At 42.2% G+C, this 11,452-nt stretch overlaps 1 protein-coding gene across 1 annotated transcript; it reads left to right on the forward strand.

Moving 5' to 3' along the window:
* Positions 1 to 3,416: 3,416 nt before the first annotated feature.
* LOC308511393 (huntingtin-interacting protein M-like) lies at positions 3,417 to 3,785 on the forward strand (the record flags this gene model as incomplete). The annotated part of the gene is made up of 1 exon (XM_081081417.1): positions 3,417 to 3,785. The coding sequence occupies one exon, from the start codon at positions 3,417 to 3,419 to the stop codon at positions 3,783 to 3,785; it is 369 nt and encodes a 122-aa protein (XP_080937543.1).
* Positions 3,786 to 11,452: the final 7,667 nt, after the last annotated feature.

The raw sequence follows: 11,452 nt of genomic DNA on the forward strand, positions 1-11,452 counted from the left end.
TTAGGAAAACCTTTATACAAAACGATGACCAAGTCAAGATAATTATTTAATAAAAATTATTCAAGCTAATTCAAGGGTCTGAGGACTATCCAAAAAACCTGTTTCAGAGGAACAATCAAATATATGTCTGCAGTTGATGCTTATCACTCAACTGGGATGATGAAAAGACTGCCATGCAATCAGTTACAGGACTAACTAGGCTTTCTCAGGTTTTATTTAATTCCCCTATTTTTACTATGACATCTCACTCCTATCCTCAGATGTGCCTGTACATATTCTATCTGGCTTAACTTATCTAGAGAGTAAATCTTTAGCCCCAGAGGGCAGGGGTGAAGTTTCTATGCTTTTTTGGCCAGGGCAAGGGATTTGACAATTTTGAATCTGTGCTCCTGAAAAACAGTGAAAGTTAAAGGAATCTTCCCCACCATTTTGTGTTCTGGAGAAGGGCTTACTCCAAAGAATCACTCTTCTCCATATGAATTAGGTAAGACTCACAAATCCTCCCTGGGTTTACTTCTGACAAGACCAAACACAGACCTCCAAATTCCCATTCTATGTCTTATAAATTATTAGCAAGACTACTTGCCCTCCCCCATCAATCAGAACAAAATGGATGTTAATCAAAAGTTGGTTAAGATTCTCTCCTTTCCCCAGGACTCTGAACTTTGACCCACCCTCACCCTGAGGGAGCATACAGCCCCTCCTTAACATCTTCTCCTGAGAATAGGACTGACCCAGAATAAAATCTTCTCTGAACTACTGTCTGATTCCATTTTTTCATACCTCTTGCCCATACCCAATTTGTTTATTCCTCTCTATAAAAAAATTCCTCTTGTCTAATTATTGAGATGCTTGTAGTTTTTATGGTCAGAACATTTCCCTTATTGTAACAACCACTTTGCAATAATCCTTTTGATTAAAGCTTTTTCTTACTGAGTCTAAATTTGTTTTCTATTGGACAAGTTTAAGGTCAAATTGTGCATACATGCAACCAGTTCTCTTATTTTAAATTCACCCCGTGAGCAAAGCTTTCAGGTAAGGCTTTATCTCCTTTTGTAGAAGCTTTCCAGAGTTTTGTTATTCCAATAATTTCATTTCATATTCTCTTCCTTTACACAGTTTTAGTTTTCAGTTTTCTCTTGTATATTTAGTAAGTTACTTCCATGTATGTCATTATTTTAAGTAATAATAGTTTTACATTATTGGGGGAAATTCCTGCATTGTGAAGCTTATGCAGCTCATACACATAAAAACCAGAATGTGATATTCCAAACTTCCCTTTCAGCTAAGAACAGGCATATGATCTTGACTCTATGGTTCAGATACATGATGAATGAATTTGCTTCAAAATTGAGAAGTGTGAGAAAATGGGACCCGTATGGAGCTTCCATTCTTCTATTTGTCTTTGTTGGCAGGAGAGGCATCTAGCTTTCAGAAGAAAGGATGATTTGCTGTCACAGAAATGGCATTGGTGCTGGAAAATAATTTTATGGTTGGGGGTCACCACAACATGAGGAACTGTATTAAAGGGTCGCTGCATTAGGAAGGTTGAGAACCACTGTCTTAGAGAATACCTAATCATCAAAAACAGACTATTGATAAACATATGAATATCAGGTGTTGTTGGTGAAGATTTAGAGGGAAAATATTGGAATCTGGAGGAGAGGAAATTCTTGTTATTTAGGGGCAGAAATCACAGGTGAATTGTAACAATGAACATGTAGCTAAGCAGGTTCCCAAGGAAAGTGTTGAAGGCATGACATTGCTTTTTCTTGCTATTTTAAAGAGAATACATAAATTGAGGGAAGAACTGTTAAGCAAAAAAGAACCAGTACATGAAGATACAAGAAATTCTCAGCCTATCCAGATTGTGAAAGACATTAAAATGAGAGGATTCACTGTCAGGAAAGTGTCCCATGGAGATAAAATCAAGGATGTAGCTAGTCATCCATGTGCTAGTACAGCTGAGGAATCAAAAGGTCAGAGGATTCAGAGGGCTCTTTGAAGCAATATAGGATATGAATCATGGATGTTCCCAGCTATCTTAGCAGAAGCAACAAATAGAGATGAGATTTTCCAAGAGGGATGTGGGAAGGAGCTTCTTGTCTAAGGACATGAATCCCCACGACATACATGGGAGACTACAGGATTTTTGCATATGTTAAATCAACAGAAACAGTATCATTTTTAACTGAAAGAATAGACAGAGGATGAAATGATAGAAGGTTGTGGTACTTCCAGGTGTTGACAAGCAGAAAATGGGCTGATAAACTACTCAACTGAAAACATGTGCTCAATTCAAAAGGAAAGATGATTCTGAGTGCAGAACATAGAGGGCAGAGCTGTGGAGCCAGGTGAATTCATGGGATCAGAAGGAAGAGCCTCACCTCAACAATGATCATTCCCAGGCCGTGAAGCTATGGAGGTTTGCGTGCTTCAATATTGAAATTGCTTGGGTCAGAGACTCCTTTCTTCCTTCTACATTCTCTCTTTTGGAATAGACATATTTATGACTGTGATCAGCTATAAATGAACCAAAAACAAAGCAGAAACACAATATTAGTAGAGAGGAAAATGAAAATGATAAAAAAAAAACAAAAATAAACATCTCTTGGTGCTTTGGCTTCACCTAGGACAGCCAAGAAAAAGCACATCTGGGCTTAAAATGATTCTTATAAATGAGGCTCAACAACATCTACCTGATTCTGACAGATGAATCTACTGAGCATCTCATTGTGACTTCCAAAATGATTAAAATATATTTTTCAAAAGGTGTAAAAAACCAAAACATTCATACAGATATAAAATGAACATGTGTTAAAAGATTCTATTTTCTCAATGAGGGAATGGCAAGGTGTTATAACTGGTTGAAAAGAGAAAACAAATTTAGATATGGGCATATTAATCAAGAACATTTCAATGAATGTATAAATGGATGTAAAACTGGTTTCATGACATCATCACAGGGGGACACTTTAATATCTGCTAGACAAGACAGTTTACATGTTTATCAGTAACCTACAACTAATCAAAGGTTGTAAAGGACCTTAAAGACAATGTAAGGTTAGAATCAGATGGCATGGAATTGTGTCCTTAAGATGGGAAAAGTTTTCAATTGAAACACATTTATTTTTACAATGTTAAAATCAAGCAGAAAATGACAGTTCCCTCAAAAGTCAGGGGCCAGTCGCTAGAGTTACAGGTCCCTGTAGGGGACATTTCTAAGCTGAGGTCTGATGAGGTCACAGTGGACACCTATGGCGACCCAAAGTCCAGGATGTCATAAAGGGCTCCCTGACCAATGAGGGGCTAGAGTGCAGAGATATAAGAGGCAGAACTGAGCGCTGGTGTCTTCAAAGACCTAGCCTAGCTATACATACAGTTAAGAAGGGCTGATCGGACTGAAATCAACAACCATGTCACAAAATCAAAGCCCTGCGAACTCCTCCAGGACTCCAGACCGCGATTTAATCGCCGAGTTGCAGTCTCCTTTGACCTACGTGGATCGCCTTCTTCAAAACAATCACCAGAATCAAGATCAAAGCTCCGGCGCAGACGACTTGGTTATGGTCATGCTCGACTCCCTGACGGACTACATCGTGGAGATGGTGGGCTTGGAGGCCAACAACCAAAGTGCGCCGAGTGCTCCAAGTGCGCCAAGGGTGCCGAGTGCGCCGACCACCGAGCCAGAGGCGGAGAGGCCAGCCAACAGCAATGAAGTGCCGCGCTACCCTGATGCAGCGTTCACTCTGTTCGACCAAAAGCGTGCATCCAGAAGAGGCTGAAAGCCTGAGTCCCCGAGCCTGGCCAGAGTCATTGGAGCAGCCCAAGCTAAATGTCACCCAGCTGAGGAAGCCAGGTTCTGTCGTCAACTAATGTCATTAAAGGACTGAACAGCACCGCAGTACTTCTGATTCCGCTGTTTCTGTCATTTGGTGGGAGAAGTAGCTGCGAGACATCCAGGAGGTATCTCATGGAGAGTTGGAAGGTAGAAGGTGTGGGCAGTGTGGGAATGGTGGAATTGGGGGTTTAAGGGAGCAGTTTCTAATGGTGACGGTGCGGGGAGGGGCGCTGGTGGGAGTAACTGGTGGAGGTTGTTGGGGAAGAGACGACTTTCGCAAGGGTTTTGAACAAGTCAAGGCTGGGGTGGGGGATGGCTCCCAGAATGATTGTGGTAACTGGGGTGGGCCTGAAGACCATGACTGAGGCGCCAGAGGATTTATTCATGATTGGGAATGTCTAAAAGTAGGAAGTGGTGGCAACGGGGGTGGCAGAGAGGGTAGCATAGCAGTTGGCATGAACTTCATGGGATTGGGGCTTTACAGGAGGAATGAGGAGTGGTGGGAAAAACAAAGAAACATACATGAAAGGAATTAGAGTCCGCTGATTTCATTTATTTATATACTGCCTCGTTACAAAAAAGGACTTGAGACAGGGAGTATTAAGTAGTGCTTTAACTGCCATTACAATATATTATTTTGTCCTCTTTTGTGGATACTGCTACTTTAAACAGTAATATATAAAAGCTACTCTCTGGTCTAAAACTTAAAATTCAAGCAAGTCTTAATGATTACTGAATATTACATTATAAACACAATTATAAATCTCATTCTCAATTGAAACACCTACCTTGTTATCATATTTAATAGAGTAACAGAGGTATCAGTGGCTGAATACATGTTTTAAAATGTACATGTATGTTCTGTATAAATTCCATCCCAACTGATGGACTCAAAGCACATATAAGTTTGATAAACACTTTTATGTGCTGTGTTAAGATTTTTAAAAAGTTTTTGCATTAAGTGTTATAGAAAACCAACCCCTCTCCTGTGAGTGTCAACATTTGAAATTTTCACCAATGTTCACTGCCCTTTGCTGCTTCTCTGCCTGTCACACAGGGCTGGTCAGAGGCTGCCTAGCCGGCTTCAACAATGCGATCAGAGGACGTGACTTGGCCATCTCCGGACAGACTTTCTGGTCATGGGATCCTGGACATTCATCTGTTCCCTCTGAGCAGCAGTTCCCTGCTGTGTGAAATGGGGATAATAGGAGTTCCTCTAAGTTTGGGTATTCCCGAAGGTTAAGTCAACTTGCGTGGGTAACTGCGGAATAACACAGGGTCCGGAACAGAGCACACCCTTATAAATAGCTGTGTATGTCTCCCTCCCTGTAGGCCAGATGCTTAGGTGTGCTTCCAAGGGGCTGCTGAGCCTGGTTCTCAGTGATTGTTGGAGGCTTCGCCACTGGCTGTGAAAGCCATGGCCTGCTGAGCTTTGTAGAGAGACAGGAGAGTGTCACACAGAGGGAGAGGCAGAGGTACACGTACATCTAGAACCAGACAGTCCTCACCCTGGTTTCCTCTTGGCTCCCTTCTGCCTGGTGATTCAGCCTCTCTCTGTCTCCTTCTACCGTCTCTGAAAGCCGCTTGGAGCTGGTTTAGCCTTTTCTTACTTCACAAGAATGTCCTGAGAATGTGTCAGAGCTGTGCTTAGAGCTCGTTGGAATATGTGCTTGCATAAATCCAAGAAAACTTTCTTGACACCCGGTACCTAGTAAACCAAATATTTACAGAAATACCATTGTCAAGATGTTCACCTCACAATTTTTTTCAGGTTTCATACTCTACTTTCATTTAATTTATTGGGGTGACATTAGTTAATACAATTATATAGGTTTCCAGGTGTACAGTTCTATAACACATCATCTGTACATTGTATTGTGTGTTCACCACTCTAAGTGAAGTTTCCTTCTATCACCATTTATCCCCCCTTTACCCTCTTCAACTTGCCTCCTCCCCCCTTTCCCTCTGGTAATCATACTCTTGTCTATGAGGTTTTTTTTCTTTGCTTAATCCCTTCACCTTTTCTATCCAGCCACCTTAACCTGTCCTGATGGATCTGGAGAGTATTATAGTAAGTGAAATAAGCCAGTCAGAGAAAGACAAATGCCATATGACTTAACATATGTGGAAACAAATGAGCAAAATAAACAGACAAAATAGAAACAGACTCATATATGCAGAGAACAGGCTGATAACTGTCAGAGGCAAGGGGAGTTGAGAGGCTGGGTGAAAAAGATTGGTAGTTGCAGAACAGCCACAGAGATGTGGTTTGCAGCATGGGGAATATAGTCAATAATGTCGAGATAACTGGATATGGGCCAGGTGGGTGCTTGGGGCAGTGGGGGACCACTCTGTAGAGTGCATGGTTTTCCAGCCACTTTGCTGTACAGCTGAAACTGGTGTGGAATGCTACTGAATGTAAACTGTGGTTGAAAGAAAAAGCTATAGGGACTGTTAAGATAATTAGTATTTCAGAATATATGGGTCAAATCCAGTCTACCACCTGTCTTTGTAAATAAAATATTATTGGAACACAGGTATGCCCAATTGCTTACAAATAGTTTATACCTGCTTTCATGTTATCATGGCAGAGTTGATTAGTTGTGACAAAGAACATATGACCCACAAAGATTAATCTGACATTTTACAAAAAAAGTTTGCTGATTCCTGTTCTAGAATGATTATCAGACTGATTAATGCTATATGAGCTCTGTTCCCAATCAAAATTCTTCATTGATTTAAGTTGTTATATAAGTCTTTGCTTTTTATTTACAATCGATACAAAATGGCCAAAGGCCATGGAAACAATATCTACACTATTAAAAGAGAAAGATGCAAATTGATTGTGACTTCACAATGCCCACCAGCCAATTAGGAGTGGGATTCCAAATTAACCTCATCGTCTCCGTGGAGACTGACAGCAGGGAGGAGGCAGCTCCCAGCAAGGCAAGGCCTGCTTGGCCATCGCTGTGGCGACCTGGGAGCAGGCAAGCCCGGCCTGCAGGCAGCTCCCAGCATGGCCTGCTTGGCACTCACTGCAGTGTGGAGCAGGCAGGCCCCACAGAGAGCAGAGAACCATGGGGAGCGGGCCTAAGCCATCAGTAGGACATCCCCTGAGGGCTCCTGGAATGGAGAGGGTGCAGGTCAGGCTGAGGGACACACAGACACACACACACACACACACACACACACACACACAGGCACACGCACATGCCATGCACACATTTTGTGCACCAGGCCTCTAGTATTTTATGTAAAAAAACCATAACTTCACATCATTGACCATTATGTGAAAGGTTTGGAGGGGGCTGGGGACACGCACCTATGACATGAGGCCATAATGTATCAAAAGAGATTTTATTCCAGGCACCTGGATGCAGGTGGGCTGAGACCGAGAAAGGCATCAGCAAACAGAGCAGGAAGAAATAGGTTTTCATTAATTTTTGCTGACTGCAAGCTGCTCTGCTGACATACAGGTCTGGCCTATCCTTGGTTCCTCCCATGCCAGGTGTCTTCTGGTTATGTGAGCTATGCTGTGCTCAAGGCTGCAAGCTTTCTGCAATATATCTGCTAAGCACAATAATTTTTTCCCTGCCTCGTTTTATTCTCTTTAACCCTTTCATTCCCATCTTAAAGGGTATATTCAAAGGAAAAGAAGGGGGATGAAGTTGCCTTTTCTCTTTGTTTCACGCATGGGAGGGGCTATCATGGACGCCTAAGGAGTAAATTCAGATTATTTCCTGGGATATAGGCATGTAGGGTACCTTTTTCAGGGTAAGGGCAAACTCTCCTACTGTCTTAACTAGGATTTGGAATTTTGTTTGTATAAATTTGGTAACTATTCTGAAAATGCAGGGCCTGAAGAGGAGGAGTAGGAGAAATAGTGTTAGGGGGCCTGTAAGGGGTCAAAGCCAGGTTAATTTGGGCAGAGCTGCTTGTAGGCTGGATCATATAGACTGCTCTGTGCTGCCCTGGCTGATCTCCTTTAGCCATTGAGTATTCTGTAGAATACATTGTGTTCTTTCCTCTATTTGGCCTTAGAGCGTAGATAAAAACAACAGGATGTGTTAGCAATTAAACAAACCCTTCCTTCTGTGGCTAAAAGTTAGTCTATGGTGAGTAGAGGGGCCATTTTAGGGATATAAGAGATCTGCGAGATTTAGAAGCACTATGAAGGTAAACAGATGTGATCTGGCGAGAAATTCTGTAAATTGCCCTGGAACCAGAGGTCTGTAATGAGTTAAAAAAATATCTTGCACTGTTCAGATGGGATAGTCTGCGCCAGGTGGGGGAATGTTATCACTAACAATCTGCAGGAATGTGGAAGTCTGGGTATCTAATTTATTAGTTATTTGGCTGATATGTGAGAGGGGCTATTTTTCCAGGAAGGCTAGTGAGAAGGTAGGTTATTCTGGAGGCAAGGGGTTTTTGTTTGTTGTTGTTGTTGTTGGTTGGTTTTTCCTCCAGTTTTGCCCCTTGCTAGGCACTTGGAGCTTTCTGCCCTGGTGAGTTTTTACACTTGTATCTGGCCTAAATTGTCCTTGCTCTGGGGGTGAGGGATGATGAGGCCTGGCCACAAAAAGAGGTTGTGATGGTATGTAGGGGTGGTGGTACAAGTAGGGCTTGTAATATGATGAAGACAAACTTTTATACATTTTAGTATTATTGGGGTAAAAGAACAATAAGAGTTATGACAAATGGTCTGGTGGAAGGAAAGAGACATTAGTTTGGAGGGCTGTAGTCTAGTATACCAAAATGAGGTTTGTTTTTAATTTATTTATTTTTAAGTGTTCTTGATTTAGGGAAGATAGAGTTGTCTAGATGGCTGTGGACTACTATTTTATTATTTCAGTTTTTCTATTCTGCTTGTTCTGGCTTACTGGCTTGTGTCATTTACAATATTTAAACCTTAATTTTCCAATGATGATTAAAAAGTAAACAGCCAGCATTTTTTAGATTGACGTTGATGAACATTCTCACTTTTAAGAAATCTATCTTTAGCAAAGCATAAGATATTATACTAACAATTTTAAATTTACTTTATAAATTTTCTGTAATAAAAGCTAAAATTAGGTGAACTTAAAACTTGTTGAAATATTTAGATGTTTATCATTTAATATAGTAATGTTTTAAAGTTTTAATTTGCCAAAGACTTTGGGAAATTACGTATAGGCATATGAGGCTGGAGAAAAGGTGGGGGAAGGGAGAGCAGGCCTAACAGTCTGTCCCCAGCCCTCTAGCTGATTGGATTTAAAACTGGCATATTTTTCCTTAGGGATAATATGCTAAGGTTTGGGTGATAATGAGTTCAGCTTTTGATAGTAGCTGGACTGTTAAGTAACGTTTATAGTTTTGCAGTAAAGAAAGTTGTTCTTTGGGAAGGGGTGTGTGTGTGCGAGAAGGCGCTGAGGTCAGAGAAGTTTTCAGAGCATTAAAGGGGTGAGAATGCTGGCCTTGGGATCTAAAGGCTCAGTGAGGAGTCACTTTGACATGTTATGCTATAGAGGAGTTTTGTGAGAAGACTGAAGTTGGGAACTCAGAGGCCAGAGTACCTAGGGAGCCCAAGAAAGGAGAGTATTTCTTGTTTAGAGGAGGGGACAGTGATGGAGGAGATAAGGCGTTTACCATCCAAGGCAGTGATGGTGAACCTTTTGAGCTCGGCGTGTCAGCATTTTGAAAAACCCTAACCTAACTCTGGTGCCATGTCACATATAGAAATTTTTTGATATTTGAAACCATAGTAAAACAAAGACTCATATTTTTGATACTTATTTTATATATTTAAATGCCATTTAACAAAGAAAAATCAACCAAAAAAATGAGTTCGAGTGTCACTTCTGACACGCGTGTCATAGGTTCGCCATCACTGGTCTAAGGAATGGTGTGGCTTTGTGGGGGTGAGAGTGAAACTGAAATAGGTGACAGTCATTTGGGACCACTGGGCTTTATGAGGGGATGTCTGTACTGTTTCAGTTGGGCAAGCAGAGTGGATAAGGGGTTATTTAGTAAGATGCAGTGTAAAGGCGAGGTGGCTAATGACTGTGAGACTAATGTGTCAACCCCCATAATAGAGACTGAGGAGGGGACAAAGGTCCCAGGAATTCGGAAAGGGCAGTGGCCCCAGTGTTAATTAAAAAGGAGATTGGCTGAGGAGCCATAGGCTGGAGGTCTGGGGGATGGTCGGTGAGGTCAAAAGTGGTGAAGGAAGAGGAGGATTTGATATTCTTTGGGGGCTTAGAGTAAAGAAGGAAAAATCTGTGAGGGAGAGCAGCTGTTACAGAAAGAAGGATGTGTCCTTGAGTGTAAAAAAGCCCAGATATATGGGACCTCAGACCAGTTGCCCTGCCTTCAACAGAATTGTCAAGGTCAGTTAGAATTTGGAAATTGAAAGTGCCGTTTTATTGAGGCCAGAGGTCCTGTGTGAATTCTAGGGTTTGAAGGCTTTTAAGTAGACAGCCCAGGGATGTAGTGTGGGGAATGGTCAACTGCGAATTCCTCACGGCAATTGGAAGTGGCTTAAGGTCTGCTTTCTGTGAAGTTAAGGCCGAGAAAGGCGTCCCCATCTCCCCCGAGCGTTCACCAGAAACGGATGGAGCCCTCCCTCCGTGGCAGGCGTGACAGGCGTCCCCATCAGGAAAGTGGGTGAGAGAACTTGGTTCCTCCAAAAGACTTGTCCCAACCAGCACTTGATTTCCATAGGGCCTGCTGAACAGTATCAGCCCGGAGCCTGGCTCCAAATCCAAAATGACAGGACAGTCCGGACAGAGGAAAACAGACTAAAGCCACTTACCTAAGAATCTATGCCCAGTGTTGATGCCGGAGGAAGCAAGGCAAGGAGAAGTTCACTATCCAGTCACAGGCACGACCCAGGCCGGTCTGGAGGAAGGCTAGGGGGGCCACGTGAGTGTTTGAGTTCAGCAGAAGTTCAGCTGTGCAGGAGTGTGACTGGGGGGCTTACCTGGACACAAGGGGAGCTCAGGAGCTAGATGATCACGGTCTCTCTGAGTGCCAAGTGCCCGGTTGCGGGAACCCTGTGATGGCTCTTACCAGATCCCTCACTAGACCTTCCTGGGTTTTGGCACTAAATGAAAGGTTCAGAGTGGGCCTGGGTCGTGCACCTATAACATGAGGCCATAATGTATCAAACGAGATTGTATTCCGGGCACCTGGGTACAGGTGGGCTGAGACTGAGAAAGGCATCAGCAAAGAGAGCAGGAAGAGATAGGTTTTTATTAATTTTTGCTGGCTGCAAGCCACTCTGCTCATGCAAGGGTCTGGTCTGTCCTTGGTTCCTCCCATGTGAAGTGTCTTCTAGTTATGTGAGCTATGCTGTGCTCAAGGCCGCAAGCTTTCTGCAAGATATCTGCTAAGCACAATAATTTTTTCTCTGCCCCGTTTTATTCTCTTTAACCTTTTCATTAGTGCAAGGTATCTCAAAATATTTTAAATAAAATTCATCAAAAGGATACATTCTGAAGTAATGGTGCATTTTTCTTTCCCAAGCTAAGAAAATATATAATGCATATTTGCCACCCAGGAAAAGTTGCATTTAACATTCTATTACTCTGTAGTAATATTTTATTGTAATTATCTATATATATAAAGAGCCAG

The sequence above is a fragment of the Myotis nattereri genome (genome assembly GCF_964212035.1).
Source record: "Myotis nattereri genome assembly, chromosome: X".
Classification (NCBI taxonomy): Eukaryota; Metazoa; Chordata; class Mammalia; order Chiroptera; family Vespertilionidae; genus Myotis; species Myotis nattereri.